The sequence below is a fragment of the Lynx canadensis genome, chromosome B1 (genome assembly GCF_007474595.2).
Source record: "Lynx canadensis isolate LIC74 chromosome B1, mLynCan4.pri.v2, whole genome shotgun sequence".
Lineage (NCBI taxonomy): Eukaryota > Metazoa > Chordata > Mammalia > Carnivora > Felidae > Lynx > Lynx canadensis.
The window spans coordinates 42,139,522-42,165,636 of NC_044306.2; the positions used below are offsets into that span (position 1 = coordinate 42,139,522).

The 26,115-nt window shown below is 40.0% G+C and overlaps 1 protein-coding gene across 1 annotated transcript in view; it reads left to right on the plus strand.

The window, feature by feature from the left end:
• ZMAT4 (zinc finger matrin-type 4) overlaps nt 1-24,179 on the plus strand; it is a 275,186-nt gene extending 251,007 nt beyond the window's left edge. The window contains exon 6 of the mRNA XM_032593036.1: nt 24,017-24,179. Within this exon, the coding sequence (XP_032448927.1) occupies nt 24,017-24,032 (16 nt within the window). The 3' untranslated portion in view covers nt 24,033-24,179. The remainder of the gene's footprint in view (nt 1-24,016) is intronic.
• Nucleotides 24,180-26,115: the final 1,936 nt, after the last annotated feature.

Below are 26,115 nucleotides of genomic sequence, written 5' to 3' on the forward strand. Positions count from 1 at the left end.
CCTGGGTGGCTCAGTTGGTTAAGTGGCCAACTTCGGCTCAGGTCATGATCTCGCGGTTCATGAGTTGGAGCCCCATGTTGGGCTCTGTGCTGACAGCTCAGAGCCTGGAGCCTGCTTCAGATTCTGTGTTTCCATCTCTCTCTGCCCCTCCCCTGCTCATGCTCTGTCTCTGTCTCTCTCTCTTTCTCAAAAATAAATTAAAAAAAAAAAAGTAGGCTTTCACCAGACAGTCATTGCATTAGTCTGGGACTGGATCCCCTGAGATGTAGCTGCCAAGAGAGGATTAAATATGTAAGTACATCATTAGGGGAAAGAAGTGAAAGAGAAAGTGCAATGTGATGCAGAAGAAACTGGGAAAGCTGTTAGACCACATGTCTGGCCCTGCGTAAGGGAAAGAGGGAGGGGAAAGTCAGGTGAAAGTATCCTAGACCATTGTATGGTCCTTGGAAAAAGGAGCCAAAGTTGGCCTCAGAAGAACTCCCCGCCTTCCAGAAAAGATCTGCCTTAACATCTCTGCTGCCCTCAGGCATGGTCTGGAAGGAGCCCAGGAGAAGTAATCAGAGCTCAGTGTCAGAACTTGCATCTCTGTCTCTCTTGGTCAATACTGTTCCCTGTAGCTGCAGGTCTGGGAGGCACCTTGTCACCGTGAGGCCAGAACTCCAGGCAAGAGGACAGATTAAACAAAGGATTTGCTTAAAGCAGCTTAGTACACTTTAGGAGAACAACAAACTCAAAATGGCTGGAGAGTAAGGTGCATTTTGGTTGGGGAAATGAGGAAGCAAGAAGGGCAGGTATTGAAAAAAAATACTGGAGAGGGTCAGTAGCCAAATTACAGAGTCTAGTGTGTAAACCTAAGGGATTTGGGCAATGAGGAGACATTGGAGAATTTTAAGTAGGGAAGGGACCTAATCATGTTTTAATAAATCAGTGGATGGGTTAGAAGATATGATAAGAAACAGGGAGAGGAGGTGAAACAACTTATATTCCGAACTATCATAGCCACATCAGAAATACTAGCTCAGGGAGTTGCTTGACAAGTAGAATGAAGATCACTCAATTACCAAGTATGTGTGAGGAGTCTTTGATTCCCAGATTTCTAGACAGAGGAGCCATTCCCTCAGCTAAGGACTGTGTAAAGAGACACTGGTTGGGAAGCTAAAATGTCTTGGACAGCGTGGCATTTGAGGTCTCTCAGCACTATCTTACCCAGCGCTGAGACGAGAAGTCAAGGCTTGAGATGCATGCTGGGGAGTTGTGAGCCTTTCTTTCTCAGGAGACATTTTAATGACACAGCACAGTTGGCCGACTGCCTCAAATCTTGTAAGGAGAGGGTGTTAGTGAGCTTTCTTCTCTTCATCCATGTCTCCCTTTTGACCTTTGTCTGCTGAGCAGAAGTTAGTAAAGAGAAAAACAGCTACAGATTAATGTAACAACTATGAGATCATGAAATTGCAGAATTAATTTCTCCCAAATGGACAGGTACTCCATCAGCCCCATCCTTGTCTTTGTCTTTCTTTGTTTTGGGAGAACACAGCCTTGCACTCTCCAAACAGATATGTGGAGTGAATCTGCAGACACTGGTCAAGAGCACCCCTATCTCTGGACAGCTGCTGATGGATGGATGGCCAAACGTATCTGACTTCCTTGTCCCAGCAGGGCAGAAATCACCAACAGAAATCGCCAGAATCTCTGATAAAACAATGTGCTTTGCTTCCAGACCTCCTTCTTATTACTTAAGTTTCATGCCATTAATTCAGGCAACATAAAAATTGCCAACCAAAATTGTATGCATAAATCACACAATCTTGGGGCAAGGGAGAAGAGAAAGAAAGATCAGTGTGATTCTCTGGGAGATGTGAAAAGGGCTTAAGATCTCATTTTTAAAACTACCTGCCCTGGGAGATGTGCAAAGTACTTCATAGCATTTTTTCCTTCCCCTTTTCTCCTCCTCTTTTTCTTCCTCCTCCCCCTCCCCTTCTCCTCTTCTCCTCTTCTTCATCTTTATCTCATCTTCTTTTTTTTTAAAGTAAATTTAAACTTTATTTACTTATTTTGAGGGAGAGGAACAGAGAGAGAATCCCAAGCAGGCTCTGCACTGTGAGCACGGAGCCCAGTGCAGGGCTTGAGGCTACAAACTGTGAGATCATGACCTGAGCCAAAGTCAAGGGTCAGACACTCAACTGACTGAGCCACCCAGGTGCCACTCATCTTCTCTTTTTTTAAGTTTATTTATTTATTTTGAGAGAGACAGAGAGAGCATGATCAGGGGAGGGGCAGAGAGAGAGGGAGAGAAAGAATCTCAAATAGGCTGAGTGGTCAGTGCACAGAGCCCAATATGGGGCTCAAACTCATCAAACCGTGAGATCACGACCTGAGCCAAAATCAAGAGTTGGATGCCTAACTGACTGAGCCACCCACATGCCCCTATCTTCATCTTCTTTTAATTCACCGAATCCTTAATGATCAGCCCACTTCTTAGTTCAAAACACACTAATGGCTGTCCCTCTTGTTCATCATAAAAACCCAAGCCTGCACATTGGCCTACAAGGCCCCCCCCACACCAAACCCTCCTACCTCCAGTTATTTCTTTGCTTCCTCCAGCTTCTCCTCCTCCTTCCCTCAGCTGCAGCCACACTGGCCTCCTTGATGCTCTTGGAGCCCTCAGCAGTGCTCTGGCCTCAGAGTGTTTGTGCTTGCTGATCACTCTTCCTCCCAACCACCTGTCACCTGGCAAGTTCCTAGCACACAAAATGGCAATTTCCCTGAGCACTCCATTCAAAATTGCAGCTCTTGTTCCCACATCATCCACATCCTTTGCCCTGTTTTATTTTTCTTTATAGTCCTTATCACCTTCCCATGCACTGTGCAATTTCGTTATTTTCATGTGTTGCCAATGTCTTCATACTAAACTGTAAGGCATGGAGTTTTGCCGCTTTGATTTCCCACGGTGTCATCATCACATTGCAACAGTGCCTGGCTCTAAAGAGCCAATTCTTCATGATCCCCATTCATAGATGGGGTGACTTAGCTGAGAACACTGAGATCATTTTCCCAGGTCACATGATCACTACACAGTGAAGCCTTAAATTCAAACACAGATTGGTCTGGCCCCAGGATCCACATTCTTTTCTCCACATTGTGGCTTCTTTCCTTTCCAAATTGCTAATTAAATACTTTCCTAGTATCAGGGGACGGCTTCCATTCAGAGAATGGGCACTCTCTAGACTCTGAATTCTTGGTCAGGGAGTCAGACTGTGAGAAAGGCCAAGAAAGGAAAGAAATGACATCAACACTAGCGTAGGGGTTCTCCATGCTCACAGGAGTGAAATGCCCAGCACTTCATGAGATCGCTGGAAACACCCTTCCCCACCCCCAGTCTGGATCACAGGCACACAGGCTGTGGGAAAACTGGTGACACACACGTGCCAGCCAAGAGTTCCACGTAGATTGCATTCACAGATGTCTAATTGAAGCTTGCTGTTTATTAACAGAAGCTGCTTTGCCATTCAGAAATGGGAGTTAATCAAAATATTGCAAATGGCGCACCTTGAGAAATGTCACTCCTTATCATGATTGCATTTCCATATTTTTTCCATGTTTGGTGCGTGTATGAAATGCTTTTAGAAATTATACACTACTCACACCAGCCCCTGGTGGCAGGATGCATCTGAGTCTGTTTGGAGGATCTGGCAGAAACGGTATTGAACCATATTTCAATGCAGCTTTATGTGCTGCACATAACCTACATTTCTATAGCAATCGGTTAGAAGCAGAGCAATTCCTGGCACTTCTAGCTCACACAGAGCCCCAGAGAGCCCTGCTCCCTTCTCCCTTCCCTCTCTGTCAGTCATCAGGGAGTAAAGGTCAGGGGCTGGAAGCAGATAATTATGCTGCCTCAGGAACCAGTGTTTCCCTCTTAGGACCCTTGGAATGTAATTCATTTCTCATGTCTTTCTTCTCAGGTATTAACAAAGTCAACAAAAAAAAAAAAAGATTTTTTTCCCCATCAGGACTTGCCAGCCCTGATTGAGAGCAGTCAGCATGAATTTTAATCACAGTATCTATTTTTCAGCCCTGAATTTTCCGTAATCAATTGCTTTTTGTTTATTAATTGAAAGCCAATATGTATAGGGTTTTAGAATTGCTGGATATTGACCCCTAGGAGACTACTCATTCACATTCAGAACCCGGCTGGCGTGTGCTTCTCCATAGAGCCCAAACTTATGTAAGAGGTACATTAGAAGATGATTTTTTCTTGTTTTTTTTTTTTTTTTTTAATTTTTTTTTTTCAACGTTTATTTATTTTTTGGGACAGAGAGAGGCAGAGCATGAACGGGGGAGGGGCAGAGAGAGAGGGAGACACAGAATCGGAAACATGCTCCAGGCTCTGAGCCATCAGCCCAGAGCCCGACGCGGGGCTCGAACTCACGGACCGCGAGATCGTGACCTGGCTGAAGTCGGACGCTTAACCGACTGCGCCACCCAGGCGCCCCTGATTTTTTCTTGTTGAAGTGATTCACTGTGTGGTTCTTTAAATGGGTTAACTTGTGCTGTAAATTAATTTACACAAAAGAGAGTCGAATCCTCTCTCATTATTTATTTATTTTTTAAAGGAACAAATCTATATCAGAGGTGAGATACAGGTGGATTCTCCTTATATTGACCTTTCTTTCTTACTGTGTGCCTCAGGGCTTTGCTCTGGTTTGTTTTCCTCTAGTTACTCTACCCTGTTTACATTTCTGAGGTGGGTGAAGGAGGTTGTGATGTCAGGGGTATGTTCACATGAGTGTGACTCATTGCATCCCCATAACTTCTCCGAGGGGAAAAGACTATGGTGATGGCATTTGAATAGGCACACATTGATTGTTGTTTGTCTGTTTGCCAGGATGTAGTGAGGGGATGTCAGTGTTTCACAGAGGACTACTGGAATCAGAACAAAGCATTCTTTGATTTCTTTTCTACTTGGCACTCCATAACACTTCTCCCATTTACTGATTGTATTAGTTTGCTAAGGTTGCGGTAACCACCACAGACTGAGTGGCTTATAAAACAGAAGTTTATTCTGTCACCGTTCTGCAGGCTAGAAATCCAACTCAATGTGTCAGTAGGACCCTGCTTCATCTGAAGGTACTGGAAAAGGATGTTTGAGGCCTCTCCCCCAGCTTCTGATAGTTCCTTGGCTTGTGGTAGCCTAAAGCCAATCTTCACATGGTGTTTTCTTGATAGACATAACTGTGTCCAAATTTCCCTTTTCTGGAAGAACACTGGTCAGGTTGGATTAGATTAACTCTACTGCAGTATTAGCTCATCTTAACTAGTTACATCTGCAATGACTCTCCTTCTAAATAACATCACATTCTGAATACTGGGAATTAGATCTTTAACATATGAATGGGAATCACATAATTCAGCCCATAACACTGACCATTTTTATCTGTTGTTGCTTAACAAATTATCCCTAAACGTGGTGCCCTAAATATTTACTATCTCACAATGACCGTGGGACAAGAATCTAGGCATGGTTTATCTAGGTTCTCTAGCTCTGGGTTTCTTCTAAAGCTTTAGTCAAGCCTGCCGTAGGGGTGAATCTGTTTACAGTCTCACTCAGGTGATTGTTGGCAGGATCTGGCTCCTGGTGAGTGGTTGGAATGAGGGTCTCCATTCCTTATGACATACTGGCCAGAGGCATTTCTGGGCATGGACAGCTCATAACAATCTGAACAAGCAACACGGCAACAGACAGTGCGGGAGGTAACAAGATGGAAATCAGTGTTTTATAACCTGATCTAGCAATAATACTGTCCGTATTCCATTTGTTAGAAGCAAGTCACTGGATCCAGTCCACACTCAAAGGGAGGGGATCTCAACAGGACAAGGATACCAGGATGCAAGGATCTTTGGAAAGCACCCGTCAGATGCTGCTTACCTTGGTCTGCCCTCTGGGCCATCCTTTTTCATGAAAGCCTGTGCACGTTTGTATCCAGCTAGTTTGGTGGGCTTGCTTCTTGCCAGTAGACTTTCTAGGGTCGGCCGACCTCATTTTTTATTGTCTCTACTCCTTTCAATCCAAAATACCACTGTTTCTGCTGATCTAATTTTCTCAAAAACTCTGAGAGATTTCTGTGAATCTTATTGGGGTTTGCTGTACTAGAAAAAAAAAGTCACATCCTGAAATCTCTTAGAGAAAAGCTTTTCTCTAGTTTGGATTTTGTTGAGAAGGCTGAAACAAAAGTCCTCATACTTCCCAGGGGTCCTATTGTTCCCGAGACAACTTGTATGTAGTGCCCTCACTCTCTTCAGCAGCCCCTTGTGTGGGATCCACTAATGGTCTGATCCTTTGATCTTTTTGAAGTCCTAACCAAGGGCAATGCTGTCTCATTCAGCTTTATTTCTAGACCACATTTTCCTGGCAACCTGGAAGCCATTTCTTAATTTTAGCATCTTTTGCTATCTAGAGAAGCTGAGAATTTTCAAAATCATCAAATCTTGGCTCCTTTTTGTGTAACAGTTCTTCCATCAATCTGTCACTCTTGCAGTTTACTGTAAGCAGTAAGAAGAGGCTGCAACACAGCTTGAAAATCTCCTGGGCAAGATCACCAAGTTTATTAGTGCTGGTCAAGACAAAATTGTCAGGTGGAATATGTACTTTAACAGCCGTCCCTCTCCCCAAACCCTGGGAATAAATACATATGCTCCCTGTGGCATCTCCCTGCTCTTCTCCCCGCCCCCCACTCTCCACCCCCTCTGACTTCATTGCCCTTTGTAGTTCCTATGTTTTTAGAACCCCCAGTCTGACAAACATCTTGTTTCCAGTAGTTCAAGTATTAGATTCAAGTCCTTGGACACTTAGAGGTGTGTAGTGATAGATTCATCTTACAAGCAAACCATTGACAATGCTATAGTTAGCTAATATGCTATTCCCACTACATTATCTCAATTAAAAAATACACCATAGACTTTAAAGAGTATTAAAGTCATATGGTTATATAAAGTTATAACTCTAATGATTTACATTTGAATAGTTTTTCCACTAATTTTACCATTTACAAAGGGCTTTCATTAATCCATTTATTTGTCACCAAAGTCCTATGCAGGAGTTGTCTTAACCTCAGTTTAGAGAATAGAGACCTGGGGCTCAAGGAAGATGAGTCATTTTATATCTGTTGCATGATTTAGATGGTGTCTCATGGCACCAGGACTCCAGACTACCCCAGTGTACCCCACTCTGCATCATAGAAGTCCTGCAGGGACAATATAGAGGATATAGTTATTTGGAGTGGGGATCATGATGGGAGGATCCTTTCACTAGGAGGATTTCTACATGTGCCTCAATTCTGTCTACATCATTGACTTTGCCTATTATAGACACTGCAAGGACTTTTGTAGTCTGTGATTTGTTGTTTTGGTCCAGAACCAACCCAGGTGCTCTGGAGGATGCTGCATCAGGCCACAGCCTCCCAGAGACTTTCTGTGAGCACATGCTGACTCTCTTGATCCCCTTCTTTGGCCTATGTATAAGACAGAGTTTTGCTCTGTTTACAAAATGTACTGACAGCTTTCAGTAGTGGATTTGAGCATCTTCTGAAAGGGTTGACTGTTTATAGTTGGTGCTGGTTAACAAATAAACTCTGAGCCTGAAGGGGGCGGGGGGGGGGAGAAAGGAAAAGAAAATTAGTACAGAATCCTCTTTATCTGTGGATTTGTCATTTTGGAGTTTGCTATAATTTAGATGAGCTGACAGAAAACTGCTGAACTTGGAATTGAATGTCTTAAAGGATTGAGTCTGTCTCCATGGCAGCGACGTTGGCCTGGCCCCAGGATTTCAGCATGTTGGAGGTGAAAGATCCTGGAGAATGGCTTTGCCCATTTCTCCATTGAATAGCTGAAGAAGTTGAGGTTTCCCAGATGAAGCTACACTTTCAACATAGCCATTTAGTGGTAATTCCAGGCCTAGATTTTAAATTGAAGACTCTTTCTGAGTTCACTTGTTTTGGGGTTTTGATAATAATGTAATAATTGTCAAATAACTAGTATGAAAATTGCATTATCATTGTAGTATTATTTTTACCGCCAGCAGGCCAGTCAGGGTGTCTGAGTCCTCCCTGACCCCTCAGTGACTCTTGCATTGGTACAGACCCCATGCCTCCTCTGTCAGCTTCTAGACCTCTTCCTCTCCATCCCAGCCTGGCGTCTCTCCCTGAAAACTGGCTACATCTCATCCCACCATACTTCCCAGTATCCTTCCTAGCAATCAGCCTCACACAGTATTTCTTTTCTGTTTTTATCATTTCAGTCCCCTGTCCTTCCCTTTCCCATGAGCTCACTACATACCCCACCAACACATGCTTCTGCCAGCTCATTCCTTTGTTTCTACTACTCTGCTTCACAGACTTCAATTCCTATCTGCCCAAGGGCCAGCTTGAGGAATGGCTTTCCACCTCTACAGTTGCTGACCTGGGCATACTAAGAGTCATTTGGAATTGTTGGCCTCCAGGTTCTCAAAAGGCACATACCCCAGGACATTTGCATATGAGTGGAAGGAAAGGAGGACAGCATCTCAAGGGTTTGGACGTTTCCTCTCCTAATTCCTAAACTTACAGTCACTAAAATGTTTGAGAGAGGCTACACATTATTTGAGCATAATAGCAGGCATTCTCTCCATTATTTTTCATTTTATCTTGCATTTTGAGAAAAATTAATGGAATTTACATGATTGTAGGACTTAAAAAAAATGAATTTGGCAGGGAGCCTGGGAAGATAGCAGAGTAGGAGGATCCTAAGCTTACCTTATCCCATGGGTACACCTAGATCACAGCCACAGCAGTGTAACTAACCCAGAAAATAACCGAAAGACTATCAGAACAGACTCTCTGCAGTTAATCATAGAGAGGAGACCACATCAAAAATGGTAGGAGGAAGAGACACGTTCAAGAGCCCAACTCCCTGTGAGACCAACCACAGACAGGAGGGACACCAAGAGCACAGAGAAGGGTGAGGAGCAGACCACACACCTGTACCCCAGACAGGAGAGACCTCTACTGGGAAGATGAGTCCCTATAATATTTGGCATCAGAAACCAGAGGGGCTTAACTATGTGAGTTTTTACAATGAGTGAGGCTTAACTCTGAGTACTTTAAATTTCAGCAGGCTTAGCTCTGTGAGAGCCACAGAGCAGTAGGAAACTGAGTCCCTGCACTTAAATAGCCAGCATAACAAACAATCCTGTGAAGATACAGCATAGAAGCAGCAGCTGAAAACACTTGGGGTATACTGGAAAGATATTTATTTACTGATCTCAGAACGTGCACTGGATGCGGAGGATCTTTATGAAACTTCTCCAAGAACAAAAGAGCTAGCGGGTGCCATTTCTCCTCACCCCCCAACCTTCAGCCTAGATATCTGGAAACCTGCCAGAACCAGTGTGCAAACACTCACACATAGCTTGCTAACAGCTTACCCTGCCTGTGTGTTCTCCTGTAGATCTGTCCCATCCAACCTGCCCCACTTGGTGGGAGTGCCTCCAAGATGGCACCTGAAATTCTACAAGCAGCCCCAATAGTGGCCAGCACTACTCCAACATGATTCTTGCCCTAGGAAAAGGGGAAGGTAACCACACACATCAGTTTGACTGTACCCCTAGCAATGAGTTAGTGGCAGACATCTGATCTCACTTTTGGCGTTTCCCACCAACAAAAACCTCACAGGGGACAGGGAAATAAGAGAACCCTATAGTTTGGAGTCACTGCAACCCCAACAGACAGACTGAGGGAAGACATCTGATCTGACCCAACTACAAGACTAAGGCAGACCCAGACTGGTCTCTTAAGGCACAAGGACCAAACCCGGTCTGCAACAGGCAAAGGGGGCCATTGCAGATGACTGGATTGAAGACAAAAGCATTTCAATCACAACATAATGGTGCACAAAATATATGAGACACCCCTTAGTCACCTGGTTCTGGTGGACAGGGGACACTGCACTGCAGGGCACTACAGGACCTCTTCTTCATAAGACCACTACTTCCAAGATCGGGGGACGTAGATGACTTTCCTAATACATAGAAATAAACAGAATTAGAAAAAATGAAAATACAGAGGAATATGTCCCCAATGAAAGAGTGTGACAAAATCACACCAAAGGGCTAAATGAAATGGAAATAAGCAATCTACCTGAAAGAGAGTTCAAGGTAATGGTCATAAAGATACTTACTGGACTTGAGGAAAGAGTGGAGGACCTCAGTGAGACCTTCAACAAAGAGATAGAAAATATAAAAAAGAACCAATCAGAGATGAAGAACTCAATAGCTGAAATTAAGAATACACAAGAGGGAATAACTAGTAGGCTAGAGAAAGCAGGACAGATCAGCAATCTGGAAGACAGAGTAATGGAAAGCAACCAAGCCGAATAACAAAAAGAATAAAGATTAATAAAACAAGAATAGATTAAGGGAACTCAGCTACATCATCAAGTATAATAACATTTGCATTATAGGGATCCCAGAAGGAGAATAGAGGGGAAAGGGGGCAGAAAACTTATTTGAAGAAATAATAGCTGAAAACTTTCCTAACCTGGGGAGAGAAACAGAAATCCAGATCCAGGAAGCACAGAGAGCCCCAACAAAACCTACCCAAGAAGGTTCACCCAAGACACATAGAAATTAAAATGACAAAAGTAATGAAAAAGAATTTTAAAGGCAATGGGTGAAAAGAAAATAATTTTATACAAGAGAAACCCTATAAGACTATCAGCTGATTTTTCAGCAGAAACTTTGCAGGCCAGAAATGAATGACATAATATATTAAAAGTGATGAAAGGAGGAAACTTGCAGCAAAAAATATTTCACCCAATAAGGCTCTTGTTCAGAATAGAAAAATAGATCTAGCCTTTCAAGAAATGTTAAAGGGAAGTCTTTGAGTGTAAAGAAAAATAGTGAGAAAATTATGAAAGGGGGACACCTGGGTGGCTCAGTCAGTTAAGTGTCTGACTCTTGGTTTCAGCTCAGGTCATGATCTCACAGTTTGTGAGTTCAAGGCCACATTGGACTCTGTGCTGGCGGTGTGGAGCCTGCTTGGGATTCTCTCTCTCTATCCCTCTCTCTCTGCCCCTTGGCTGCTCACACACACACACACACACACTCTCTCTCTCAAAATAAATAAATACACTTAAAAAAAGAGAAAATTATTAAAGGAAAAAATTTTTCACAGGTAAATACAAACTTAATAAAAGTCGTAGATTAATGATTTATAAAAACACTATGGAGGAGTGCCTGGGTGGCTCAGTTGGTTAAGTGCCCGACTTCGGCTCAGGTCATGATCTTGTGGTTCATGAGTTTGAGCCCTGCATCAGGCTCTGTGCTGACAGCTCAGAGCCTGGAGGATGCTTCGGATTCTGTGTCTCCCTCTCTCTCTGCCCCACCCCTGCTTGCATTCTTGTCTCTCAAAAGTGAATAAACGTTAAAAAAATTTTTAAAAACAGTATGGAGATTAAAGCACAAAAGGAATAAAATCAATTATATGTATAAAAGTCAATCAAGGGACTCACAAAATAAAAGGATAGAAATTATGACACCATATATGTAAAACATGAGGAGAGAGTAAAAATGTAGGGCTTTAGAATGGGTTTAAACCTAAGCAACCATCAACTTAATATAGACTGCTATATGCATGGGATGTTATATGTCAACCTAATGGTAACCACAGATGAAAAGCTGGAAACCTATAACAGATATGTGAAAAATAAAGAGAAACTAATCCAAGCATATTACTAAAGAAAGCCATCAAACCACAAGGGAAGAGAGTAAGAGAAGAAGGGAACAGAGGAACTACAAAAACAACCATAAAACAAGTAACAAAATGACAGTAAGTACATACCTATCAATAATTACATTGAATGTAAATGAACTAAATGCTTTACTCAAAAGACAGAGGTGACTGAATAGATAAAAAAGCAGGACTCATCTCTGCTGCATACAAGAGACTCACTTCAGACCTGAAGTCACTTGCATATTGAAAGTAAAGAGATAGAAAAACATTTACCATACAAATAGAAGCAAAGAGAAACCCAGGTATAAGTCTAGCAATACTTATATCAGGCAAATGAATTTTAAAACAGACTGTAACATGAGATAAAGAAGGATACTGCACAATAATAAAGGGAACGATTTAACAAGAAGATATAACAATCACACCCAACATGGGAACACCCAAATACAACCATTTACAGATATAAAAGAACAAATTGATAGTAATATACTTTTAGTAGGGGGCTTTAACACTCCACTTAACATCAGTGGATGGATCATTAGACAGAAAATCAACAAAGAAACAATAGCCTTGAATGACACTTTGGTTTAGATGGATCTAACAGATATATTCAGAACATTCCATCCAAAACAGCAGAATACATCATCTTTTCAAATGTACATGGAATCTTCTCCAGAATAAATCACATGTTAGATTACAAAACAAGTCTCAACAAAATCAGAAAAGATTAAAATCATATTAGAACAGAAATAAGTGAAAAAGAGTCTAAACAACAGTAGAATAGATCAATGAAACCAGGACATAGTTCTTTGAAAGGATAAATAACATTGATTAACCATTAGTCAGACTCCTGAAAAAGAGAGAGAGAGAAAAGACTCAAGTAAGTAAAATCAGAAATGAGGAGAAATAACAACCAACAGAACAGCAATACCAAGGATTATATATAATACAAAGGATTATGCATTATACATGAAAAATTATATGTCAATGTTTGGACAACCTAGAAGAAATGAATAAATTCCTGGAACCTTTAACCTTCCAAAACTGAATCAGGAAGAAATAGAAAATTTGAACAGACTGATTACTGACAATAAAATGGAATCAGTAATCAAAAACTCTCAACAAATGAAAGTCCAGGAACAGATGACTTTGCAGGTGAATTCAACCAAACATTTAAAGAGTTAATACCTCTTCTGCTCAAACTATTCCAAAATTTAGAAGAGGAAGGAAAATTTCCAAAATAATTCCATAAGGCCAGCATTACCCTGATACCAAAACCAGATAAAGACACTACAAAAAAGAAAACTACAAGGCCAATATCTCTGGTGAACATAGATGCAAAAATCTTCAACAAAATATTAGCAAACTGAATCCAATAATACATTTAAAAAAATCATTCACCACAATTAAGTGGGATTTATTCCAAGGATGCAAGGTGGTTCAATATTTGCAAATCAACCAATGTGATGTATCACATTAACAACATAAAGGATATAAAACCATATGAGTATCTCACTAGATGCAGAAAGAGCATTTGACAAAGTACAAGATACATTCATGATAAACTCTCTCAACAAAGTAGGATTACAGGGAACATACCTCAATTTAATGAAAGCCATATATGAGAAACCCATAGCTAACATCATAGTCAACGGTGAAAAACTGAAAACTTTTCCTCTAAGATGAGGAATAAGACAAGGATATCCATTCTCACCACTTTTATTCAACATAGTACTGGAAGTCCTAGCCACAACAATCAGACAGGAAAAAGAAATAAAAGGCATCTAAATTGATAAGGAAGAAGTAAAACTTTCAGTATTTGTGGATAGCATGATACTGTATATAGAAAACCCTAAAGACTCCACCAAAATATTGTAGAACTGATTAATGAATTCAGTGAAGTCACAGGATACAAAATCAACATACAAAAATCTGTTACATTACTATACACTAATAATGAAGTAACAGAAATTTTAAAATAATCTCATTTACAATTGAACCACCAAGGAATAACATATGTAGGAGTAAACTGAACGAAGGCGGTGAAAGACCTGTATTCCAAAAACTATAAAACTCTGATGAAAGAAATTGAGGATGATATAAACAAATGGAAAAATATTCCATGCTCATGGATTGGGAGAACCAATATTGTTAAAATATCCATACTACCTAAAGCAATCTATAGATTTAATGCAATCAATCTCTATAAAAATGCAAACAATAGTTTTCACAGACCTAGAACTAATAATCATGAAATTTGAATTTTAAATTAAAAAAACTTTTTTTAATGTTTGTTTATTTTTGAGAGAGACAGAGAGTGAATGGATGAGGGGCAGAAGGAGAGGGAGACAGAGAATCTGAAGCAGGCTCCAGGCTCTGAGCTGTCAGCACAGAACCTGACATGGGGCTCAAACCCATGAACTGTGAGATCATGACCTGAGCCAAAGTTGGAGCTTAACTGACTGAGCCACCCAGGCACACCTAAATAATCCTGAAATTTGTATGGAACCACAAAAGACCTCAAAAAGCCAAAGCAATACTGAAAAAGAAGAACAAAACTGGAGGTATCACAATCCCAGATTTAAAGATACACTACAGAGCTGTAGTAATCAAAACAGTATGATACTATCACAAAAATAGACACATAGATCAACAGAATGGATTAGAGAGCCAAGAAATAAGCCCACACCTTTATGATCCATTAATCTACAACAAAGGAGCCAAGAATATACAATGGGAAAAGTTCTCTTCAACAAATGGTGTTGGGAAAACCGGACAGCTACCTGCAAAAGAATGAGACAACTTTCTTATACCACACACACACACACACACACACACACACACACACACTCAAAATAGATTAAAGACCTAAATGTGAGACCCAAAACCATAAAATTCCCAGAAGAAAACACAGGCAGTAACCACTTTTACACTAGCCATAGAAACATTTTTTTTTAGATATGTCTCCTTTGGCAAGGGAAACAAAAGCAAAGTTAAACGATTTGGACTATACCAAAATAAAAAGCTTTTGCCTAGTGAAGGAAACCATCAACAAAACAAAAGGGCAATCTATTGAATAGGAGAAGATATTTACAAATGACATATCTGATAAGGGGTTAATATCAAAACATACAAAGAACTTCCACATTAACACCAAAAATTCCACAAACGATCCAATTAAAAATAGGCAAGGACATGAATAGACATTTTTCCCAAAAAGACATGCAGATGACCAAAGATATGTGAAAAGATGCTCAACATCACTAAATCATCAGGGATGCAAATCAAAACACAATGAACGGGGTGCCTGGGTGGCTCAGTTGGTTGAGCATATGACTTCAGCTCAGGTTATAATCTCACGGTTTGTGAGTTTGAGCCCCACATCAGGCTGTCGGCTGTCAGCAGAGAGCCCACTTTGGATCCTCTGTCCTCTCTCTCTTTGCCCCTCCCCACTCGCTCAAAAATAAATAAGCATTAAATAAAAACAACAATGAAATATCACCTCACACCTGTCAGAGTGACTAAAATGAAAAACACAGGAACAATAACAATAGCAACAAGTGTCAGTGAGGCTATGGAGGAAAAGGAACCCTCAGGCATTGTTAGTGGGAATGTAAACTGATGTAGCCACTGTGGAAAACAGTGTGGAGGTTCCTAAAAAGATAAAAAATAAAAAATGCCATAGATGAATGGATAAGGAAGATGCGAAACCATGGAAAAGAATGAAATCTTGTCATTTGCAACAATACAGGTGCATCTGGAGGGTATAATGCTACATAAGTGAAATAAGTCAGTCAGAGAAAGACAAATACCATGTGCTTTCATGTGTATGTGGAACTTAAGAAACAAAACAAATGAACAATGGAAAACACAGACAAAAAAAATAAGACTTTTAAATATAGATTATAAACTGGTGGTTGCCAGAGGGATGTGGGTAAGAAGATGGATGGATAGGTGAAGGGGATTAAGAGTACACTTATCATGAGCACCGAGTATGTATAGAATTGTATTGTATACCTGAAACTAATATACTACTGTATATTAATTATAATTCAATTATATAAAATATATATAACATAATTGTGTATATATGTATCTATATATAAATATACATAAAAGAACATATAAAAGAAATATGGTTTGTATTTCAAAACATATCTGATTTCAAATACTTTTGGTGGTTCTAGACCAGCACTGTCTGGTAGAATCCCCTGTGATGATGGAAATGGTTTGTATCTATTCTATACAGTGCAGTAGTTACTAGCTACATGTAGCTATGGAGTACTTGAAATGTAGCCAGTGTGACTGAGGAACTGAATTTTTAATTGCATGCAGTTTTAATTATTTTATATTTAAATAGTCACCTGTAGACTGGGTATGATAGTGGACAGTATAGCCTGCACAATCTTCGCCTTTTTTTTTTTTTGGCAGGAGGGAACATTGTGCACCCATCAAATATTAGCATTCATCCCACCCCCACTATCTTTGTGCTATATGCCATTGTTTTCCATGATTCTTCAACTGGAAACATGTAGAACTAAAGCTGCCCTTGGGTAGGTAGTGAGAAAGCATATCTCACTTCAACATCTTTTCTTTCTGCCAATTACAGAAGACACAGAAATCTACTTAGCCTAATGCAGAGGCCCATGTAGCCAAGTGATACTAGTACTAATAATTATAGTAAGAGACAACACTGATTTGTTGTTCCATATGGACGAGTATATAATATGTACTAACTCATTTCATCTCCATAGCAGCCTGTGAAATCTCTGCTATTATTATATCATCCCCATCTAATGGATCAGGAAACTGAAGTAAAGACCACAGAGCTACTAAGTGCTAGATCTTGGATTTGAGGTCTGTCATTTGATGGTAGAGCTCACTCTCTGACAATTCAGTGTCCAGAATTTTTATTGTGGATTCATTACTTAGACACGATTGATTAAATCATTGGCCACATCACTGAACTCTACAGTCCTCCTCCCCTCTGCAGAGGTCATGATAATATCATTTGGCTCAAAGCCTCAACCCCTCTGATCACATGGTGGATCTTTTCCGGCATGGCCAGCCTTCATCTTGAAATTATGTAGGGACTCACCATGAGTCACCTCATTAGCATGAGCTGTCAGAGCCCACCAAGAATAACAAAGGCACTCCTATCATTTCATTGATGGCTTTCTTCCTGTGCAAAAGCTTTTTAGTTTGATGTAGTCCCAATTGTTTTATTTTTGCTTTTGTTTCCCTTGCCTGAGGAAACAGATCCAGAAAAATGTTTCTATGGCTGATGTCAACATGGTTGCTGCCTTTTTTTTTTTTTTTTCTGGGAGTTTTATGGTTTCTGGTGTCACATTTAGGTCTTTAATCTATTTTGAGTTTATTTTTGTGTATGGTGTAAGAAAGTGGTCCAGTTTCATTCTTTTGCATATAGCTGTTCAGTTTTCCCAACACCATTTGTTGAAAAGACTTTTTCCCACTATATGTCCTGTCGCCTTTGCCATGGATTAAGTGACCATAAGTGTGGGTTTATTTCTGGACTCTCTATTCTGTTCCATTGCTCTGTGTGTCTATATTTTGTGCCAGTAACATACTATTTTGTTTACTACAGCTTTGTAATATATCTTGAAATCTGAAATTGTGATACCTCCAGCTTTGTTCTTACCCACGGTAATGCTATTGCCTCCTTTGTCATACATTAGTTGACTATACTTTGTGTGGTGACAGAAGGTAACTGTTTTTATCATGGTGAGTATTTCGTGATGTATATACTGCTGAAATCACTATGCTTTACACCTGAAACTAATATAACATTGTACATCAATTATACTTCAATTAAAAATAAATAAACACAGGGAAAAAAGCCAAATGTCACTTTGTAAATGTTAAAAACCAAAACCAAAACCAAAAACCAAAAACCAAAGTTACTCCTAATAAGTGGGAAATTCCAAGGGCTTTGAATCTCCACCCCAAGAACCTGGGACAAAAAAACAAAAAAACAAAAAAAACAATTTCTTATTATATAGTAGATATAGCAGCTACATCAGAAATTTATTTTCAAGTGATTAGGAGCAAGGGTAAAGAGAAAAATCTCTAAATTTTTTGTAGTTACTGGACGTATTCATATGTATTATCTCATTTAGTTCTCATGACACTCCTATAGGAAAGATATTATGGATGTCTTTGTTTTATTGATGGATAAACTGAAACTAATAATGTAAAAACACAGTACATAAATATCCAACTAGCAATAGTGTTGGAGTTTAAAATCAAGTTTTCTGACTTTAAATCACAAGCCCTTCGAACCTGTAAGACTAGAAGACAGAGATAATAGAGATGCTTTGAATTCTTAATTGTTTTTCTTATCTGTGAATGAAGGCTGGAAATGGATTTGCCCAAGATAGAGCAGGAACTGAGGAATGTAGTAGCTGGGAGTTAGGCTTTTTCCCAATGTACCAATTGATTCCTTCTCTGGTCTCATGTGTTTCTTTGGAGAAGGATAAGCTTTGACTCTGTCAGCACTTATTGCGAGCATTGAAAATACGGAAGTCCCAGGCTTCTTTGGAGGGAGGACAGATAGTAAACACAAGATGGCAATAAGATGTGGTTACAGAAACAATAGAAGAAAGCACTTGGGATGGGTCCTAACTAGGATGGGTAGGGAAGCGGGAGTCAGGAAAGATTTCTTGCAGGAGACAGAGTAGGAGCTTAGTGAGGCTTAGAAGCAAACTGAGACTAACCAGGCCTCCCAATCTATAAGTGAATGGAAAAGGGGTACTGGACTCTCACCTCGATCTAGGAGGCTGATGGGTCCTGGTGATGCCCCAAAGCCTAACTAACACTTTGTAACTTCCTTGTTCTGTTTGCCTCTGCCTCAGTTGTGGCTAGCACCACATCGTAGAAAGAATGGAGTCCCCCAAATTAGGGGGATTGGGATGTGAGCATGCAGGCTTAGAAATGCTAGGGGTAAATGAGTGTGTCAGGGGTTCTGTTGAATTTTTCATCTATAAAATGAGTACTTTGGACTTTCCTATATGATCCCTGGGGTCCTTCGAACTCTCACATTTCATTATTTTGTGATTTCATAAAAAATGTTTTGCAAAGCAAATGAATAGTGTAAACAAGATTATAGAGAGAATATTTGCCTTCTTAAGGGAATAAATTGTTCTCAAGTACTTCGGGAGCATTCATTTGCATATAAACAATGCAAATTCTATATAAACAGAGGAGGCTTGTTTTCCTAGGTGTTTTGGTAAGTTAATTACAAATCATTCTTGTCAATTTTGCTAGTCTATGTGTATTAGGAAGTAATAGACCTGCATTCATTTTAAATATCCTATACTTCTGAATATTCACAGTTTCTTGAATGTTCGTAATAGCTGACTTTTCTCTGAATTAGCCTGATTCTTGAATCTTAAATGATTTATTTATTCAGTGGGTTATAAATACACAGGATTTGTTTTTCCAAGAAGGATTTGGAGAAATTCATCCTGCCAGTGTTTTTAACTCCTGGTGTCTTATGGTCTTTCTACATCTTTCTGCCCCTGTAACTTTGAGTGCTTCTCCCCTCCACCCCCACCCCTATCACTCAGACTACATAAACTTCCACTAACAGCTAACATTTTGCAAGTATTTTATTTGTTTAGACAAATTTCAAAGATTTGGGCATCACACAGAGGTAGCACCATGCCCAGAAGTCCATTTTCCTTGTTCCGTTCTCTCCATGCTTCATCTTTTCTCCCACATTTTTTCTCTTCTCCTCTTTCTTCTCCAACCCACCTCATTCCCTGCCATTCACGACTCTCAGAAGCAGGACACGCTGCATCCTTTGTCACAGCAGTTTACTGACCACTTGCTGTGGCTTGGGCATTTTCTTGAGGTTTTGTTCTCTACTCCCTAGTGGCGGCTCAAAATATTCCAAATGCATTTGGTTGGGGCAGGGTAAGTTAGAGGAAGGATATTTAAAGGAAGCATGCTTCCACTAAAAGGAATGGGGAAATCTGGGCAAGGCTAGGAGTGAAGGGTGAGTTCCCAGGCAGAAGGAAGCACTTATACAAACTGTAAAAGCACATGGGAGTGTGGCAGGTTCAGAAACGTCTGTGATGGGATTTTAGAATGATTACGGGGTCATTGATGAAAAGATCAAGCTGGAGGAGAAGCCCTGGCCATATCACAAAATGACCTTTGTTTATTACGTTTTTCTCCAGTAGGAACCTAGTGAAACACTGTAACACCAGTGTGATGACACAGCAGAGCTGGTTGCAAAGATGCCAGATAGAAGCCGAGTGTAATGTCAAGGGCCCAGAAGAGGCCATGGGTGGGAGGTGCAGAGGACATGCCGTATTTCAGAGTAAAATAAGAGGCCAGTAAGACTTGTGGTTGATTTGTTATGGGGTGGGGGAGAAAAAGAAATGGGCCAGGGAGACACTGAATGCCTTGAGTTCTTGTTCGCCAAGTTAGGGAATGCAAGAAAGGAAAGAATCAAAATTGAGGGAGGCTTGATTTGGGAAATCTAGTTTAATTTGGTTTATCTTTGCCCTATGGTGATAAACTGAGCAAAGTTGACAGTGCTCAGATGTCATTCATGGCACATCTCAGGCAGCAGATTGAACATCTCAGGCAGCATATCAAAGTCATGATTGTTCAACAACATGTGTGTGGAAAATGTCTGGAACATAGCTCCTCCTCATCCAACAAACCTAACTCATTCTGGCCCCATCATTTTGTAGAAGCTGTGGTCCATGATTTCATGATTTCATTTCTTATGTCCCTGTAAACTTGCTGTCTAGTGTCAGAAACCAGGCTTCATTATGACTAAGGATACTCTGCTTAGTTTTTTAATTGGTTTACTGAATAGTTTACATTTAGTGTGAGGTAGTCACATCAATTTTTCTCCAGTAACCATCTCCATACACACTGCTCAGAACACATTCCACACCCCTTTCCCTGACCTTGATAACATCTCAGAAAGACCACACATGTTTCTGGTCATCTTCCATAGTGAGAACAGTTCAATTTTGGTATTAAAAATTCTTTTCTAGGTAAAAAGAAGGAGATCTTGCCATTTGTGACAATATAGTTGAACCTAGAGGTATTGCTTATTGAAATAATTCTGACAGAAAAGACAAATACCCCCATGTGATTTCACTTATATGTGGAATCTAAAACACAAATGAACAAAGAAATATTTTTTAATGTTTATTTATTTTGAGAGAGAGAGACAGACAGAGAGAGAGAGGGTGTGTGTGTGTTTGTGTGTGTGTGTGTGTGTGTGTGTGTTCATGGGTGGGGGAGAGGCAAAGGGAGAGGGAGACAGAAGGCTCTGTGCTGACAAAAGAGAGCCTGATGTGGGGCTCGAAATCATGAACTGTGAGATCATGACCTGAGCTGAAGTTGGACGCTTAACCGACTGAGCCACCCAGGTGCCCCAAAGAAATGTTTTGAAAAGCAGAAGCAGAACCGTAAACTCAGAGAACAAACTGGTGGTTGCCAGAGGGGAAGGTAGAGGGAAAAGGGGCAAGATGGGTGGAAGCAAGTGGGAGATACAGGTGTCCAGATATGGACTAAATAAATCATGGGGCTGAAAGGTAGAGCATGGTGAATATAGTAAATGGTATTGTAATAGTTGTACAGTGACAGATGGTAGCTGCACTGTGGGGAGCGTAGCATAATGTGTAGAGCGGTTGAATGGCTAAGTTGTACACCTGAAACTAATGTAGCATTGTGTGTCAACTATACTTCACGTGAAAACAAAAGAATGAAAGAAATCCTTACCAGTGTACATAAGGCTACACTCAGGCCCAGTCTGGAACACCACCCCCTCTGAACCTTCCAGGTCTGAATGAGCAAAAAGGCAACTAGTACAAACAGAAGCTTTTTTTACTTAACTGGTCCTGCAAGAGTGCTTCTCATTTGGTGTGGGGTCTTGGGAATGCGGGCCTACCCTGCAAGGCCATCTCCATGTGTCAGGAGCTCCTTCCTACAGGGGCTGGAACTCACGGAAGTCAGATGGAGCCCCATGCTTCACTGACATGGACACCCATTCCAAATTGCTGTGAAGTTTTTCTAACTGCATTCCAAGACCTGAAGAAAAGTACCTAGTAACCTTCTGTTACATTTTTTTAAGTCAAGTGGCAGCTATGTTATATCATTTTTATGATGATAGATGTCAAAACTAAAGTCGGCTCTATGAGTATGTTGGTACATATACAGGGCAATTGAAATTCTCTTCAAATTGAATTAACTCTCAGACTCTGTGAGAACAGACACTGTCCCTCACCACAAATGGCAACTATATAATGAATTCTTTTTCCCTATGCCTTTCTTCAATTTCTATTTAAAGAAATTTCTGAAAATACATGAATTATGCAGCTTATCTCTCAGATGAAAAAGAATTTTCATCTTGGATTGGATGGCTGCATATTTATTAATAGCAGTAAAATTGTCCGTGTTCTTTTGTATCAAATGGGATGCTGACTAAAATATGAAGGAGGCTTTTCAGCAATAATAAGAGTAACGGATGAATAATTATAAAAGCTATATGGAATTGAAAGACATTTTAATTTGTCATTACTTCTGTGTTCAGAGAGGGTCTGAATAATTATTCTGACTATAAAAAGGAAGAGGGGATATTTTTGCTCCTTATGGGATTAAGTTCTTAATATACCACTTTTACTATAAGTTTAAAAAAAAAACACCCACGTCTCTTCTAGTCTCCTCTAATGATGTAATCATAACTACGGCCGCTCAGCTGCGTATGTGTTTGGTCTTTGCACTATTACACGGCGGTGCTGCACTTCAAACTCATTTTATTCTGAAAAGTGTTCATCTTTGCAGTTTATAAAAATGAGATTATACTTGTTTGCTTAGTGAAGACTTTCAACCTTATGTCACATTAATACATGAAAACGACAAGGATTGTAGAATTTCCTCAGGTCATGACCAGATGGTGCAGATGTCGAATATGAGATTCCAAAACAGGATTTTTCTTTTTATAACAACCATTTAAAAGTGGCTGTGCTTACCAGGGTCATTCCAAGGCAAAATTCCAAAGCTATCTTTTTTTACCCAGAAATACATGTAGTTTCCATTTTCTTTTGGTCTGTCTTCTACAACAACATTCAAACGCTTATTCGGATCCTAAGAATATTCTATGACAGCATTTTTTTTTTTGAAATAAAATTTCACGATATGCCGTGTGAGTGATAGAATTTTCCTTTGTAGCTTGTGAATCTTCATTTACCAGATTTCCATTACCATATTTAGCTCTTAATAAAGAGGGATAGGAAAATCTATGCAAGGATTCTAACCTGCTCCAGCGTTTCTGACACCATCTCCTCTAAGAAACAGCTTTAGGGATAATTGTAAACTACAGGCTGAGACTGTTTTGGCAGCCTCGTTGCAGCCAGAGGACAGGTTCAGTGCTGTGAGAGAAATTCCCTGCACAGGATGGCAACAAGCCTTCTGCCTTTTGATTCTGATCTTTCCTGGGGTTCAACACCCCTCCCCCCCACCCCGCAAGCAGCTGTATGAACGAACGTGTGCGATTCACTTAGCCAATTGAAGCCTCAGTGTTATCATCCTTAAAATGGGAAGAAATGACATCCAAATTAAAGGTGGGGATTAAATTAGAAGTAAAATAAGTGTGAAATTCTTGACACACAGTAGGCATAAATAAATGGTAGTATCTTCTTATCATAAAGAAAAACAAAACCCAAAACCTTTAAGAATTAATAGCCTGTTTAATTTAAATCAGTACTTTTTGAGACTAAAACCAGAAAACACTTCTCCTATTTATCAATATCTATCAGGGAAAATTCTGAATGAATTGAGAATGAGGTTTATAATAGTAATTTGAAACCCAAATTCTATAGTGTTGTTCTCCCTCCCAAGAAGAGAGTTCTACAGGTCGTTCTATCTGAAACTTAAAGATGGGTATATGCAATCCATTACAAATATAAACCAATTGGTTAATTTCATCTTTAGAACTTACAGAATGAATGTAGTATCTGGATTGACAAGACTGAGGCATATATTTTCTTGTACCTACATGGAGATGACACTGGTAATTGAGTTATTATATTTACAGGTTATTTAGAATATAAAAGATTCATCATACAAATCCAGCTTTACTTTAATTTGATGGCTAAAGTGATGTGGGGGAGAGATTGAGACAGAGAAAGGGGGGGAGGAAGGAGAGAGGGAGGTTGGAATACATAATTATGAAAGAAGGTAAGACTCTGTTCCTTTCTGTCTTATAGCCTGAAGAATAAGTAGTGAAAACATCAATCAAGAGATGAGAAAAAAATGTCAGGATTTCTCTGCCGTGGAGAATTGCTTATCAACTACCAGTGGAGGATTCTCTCTTGAACAATGAACATTTCTTATGAGGATTCACAAATTAACATATGACTAATCTTGGTTTTGGAAGTGAATGAGCTTTCTTTCTCTTTCTTTCTTTCTTTCTTTCTTTCTTTCTTTCTTTCTTTCTTTCTTTCTTTTTCTTTCTTTCTTTTAATTTTGTGGTAAGTTATGATATCTGGATGGATTTTTAAATTCTTTCCTGATAATCTATTTAGTACATGTTCTAAATTATAATCCTATAGCAAACAGTGGGAACATCATTCAAACTTGAAGACAGTGGGAAAATCTAAATGTCCAATTTATTCTAGATTTCTACAACACATAAATATTCCATGAAATCTTTGATGACTGAGATGTAGAGCACCTCCATCAAGAAAGAAACATTATTTGTTCATCATGCTGAACATGATTGGCAGCAACATGCACAGAACCAGAATGAGTCACTGTTAGTAGAAGATACATAACGGACATAAATTCTCCTCCTTCATTTCACCTTCAAAACTGCGAGCCGGGTTTGCCTCTGAACGAGAATAAAGACGGTGGATAAAGGAAGAATCCCCATCCTTTTTTCCTGATCATTCAAAGAACAGTTTCTCAAGGTTAAGCCAAGTTCTCTTTGCAAGCTGCCAAATAATGCTTAGGAAGAGAATCCGTTTGCCTGCATGATGATCCTCTTAGGCAAAAATGTCTGAATAGCAGCTGACCTTGATGAAATGTTTTCCCAAAGGCATCCGAGAGAAGAATGACAAACCCTAGAATAAGAGGGAAATAAACGAACATTTCTTATGAAGTTGGCCTGAGTTGTGGGTTTTGACGTGGGGGGTTGGCAATTTGAGAAGAACTGAGTAAACTCTGAAGAATTGAGAGCCTTGGGTATGGCGAGTCTCCCTATTCCTGTTTCTCGCTGGAGTCCTCTTGCTGAGCCAAGGTTCAATCCCTTCAGAAAGAACACCACTGGCAGACTGGAAAACTGTTATTCTCTGATGGGGAACGCCTCTGAGTGTAAATTAGAAAGACTTCTCTGGGTTTCATTCTTCTCTGTCGTGACCGGATCTGGTGTCCTGTAGGATGGCCGCAAAGCCAGACATTTACCTTCTTATTCATGATGCTTCTCAGTGATCTGGCTGGGGTTGCCCTTTGTACATTGTGACCATGCAGGCAATGGGTCTCCTGGTGTCAGGATTTTCTGGACATCCATTGTTTTTCCACAGAGAGCTGAGGTGGTTACGACTCAGTGAGCAATAAATGAAATGACTTAGAAACGCACAGTGTTGTTATTGAGGTGTTTGAAATTTGGTCCCATTCCCTTGAGAGGGCCCACTCAGGAGGGACCCGGGTTGCCAGCTTCTGTGCCTACAGAGACCAGCGGCTCCACCAGCCACGTGCTGTCCCACGGAAAGGAAGGAGGGTCCGATGGGAAGCAATCTATTTTGGAAAGCACACAACAGAGCTACAAACCTCCAATGGTGACTTGTCTGCGAATGTGTGAAATAGTGCTTTTTTTTTTTTTTTTTTTTTTTTTGTCTATTCTGCTGTAAAATAAGCACTGGCCAAGTTAAAAAAAAAAAACAAACTTTGTTTCTGTCTGTGTGTAGTGAGTGAGCTCATACTCTCAGCGTTGTTTTTTTTTTTTTTTTTTAATAACCTAATATAGATGAGCCCATGAACATAGATCTCTTGATATACAAAGGAGCTATGCCAAACCCTTTACAGATCAGCTTCTGGATATAATAATCGGATTACTTCAGAATTCCTCATCCAAATTCTATTTCTCCTTGGCAACCTGTCAAGTGAAAGTGAATATCCTGCCAGAGAGTTTGCTTGTTTGTTTTCAAATTTATTTATTTATTTTTGCATAAATAAGGGAAATTATTGTTCCAATGTACCATGGAGTTGACATATTAAGTTTTAAACAGGAAGAGCCTATGAATGTTATCTTATATTTTGGGAAGTCTTAGACGGAAAAAACCTTCCTTGGAAAGCTAGCTGTTTATTG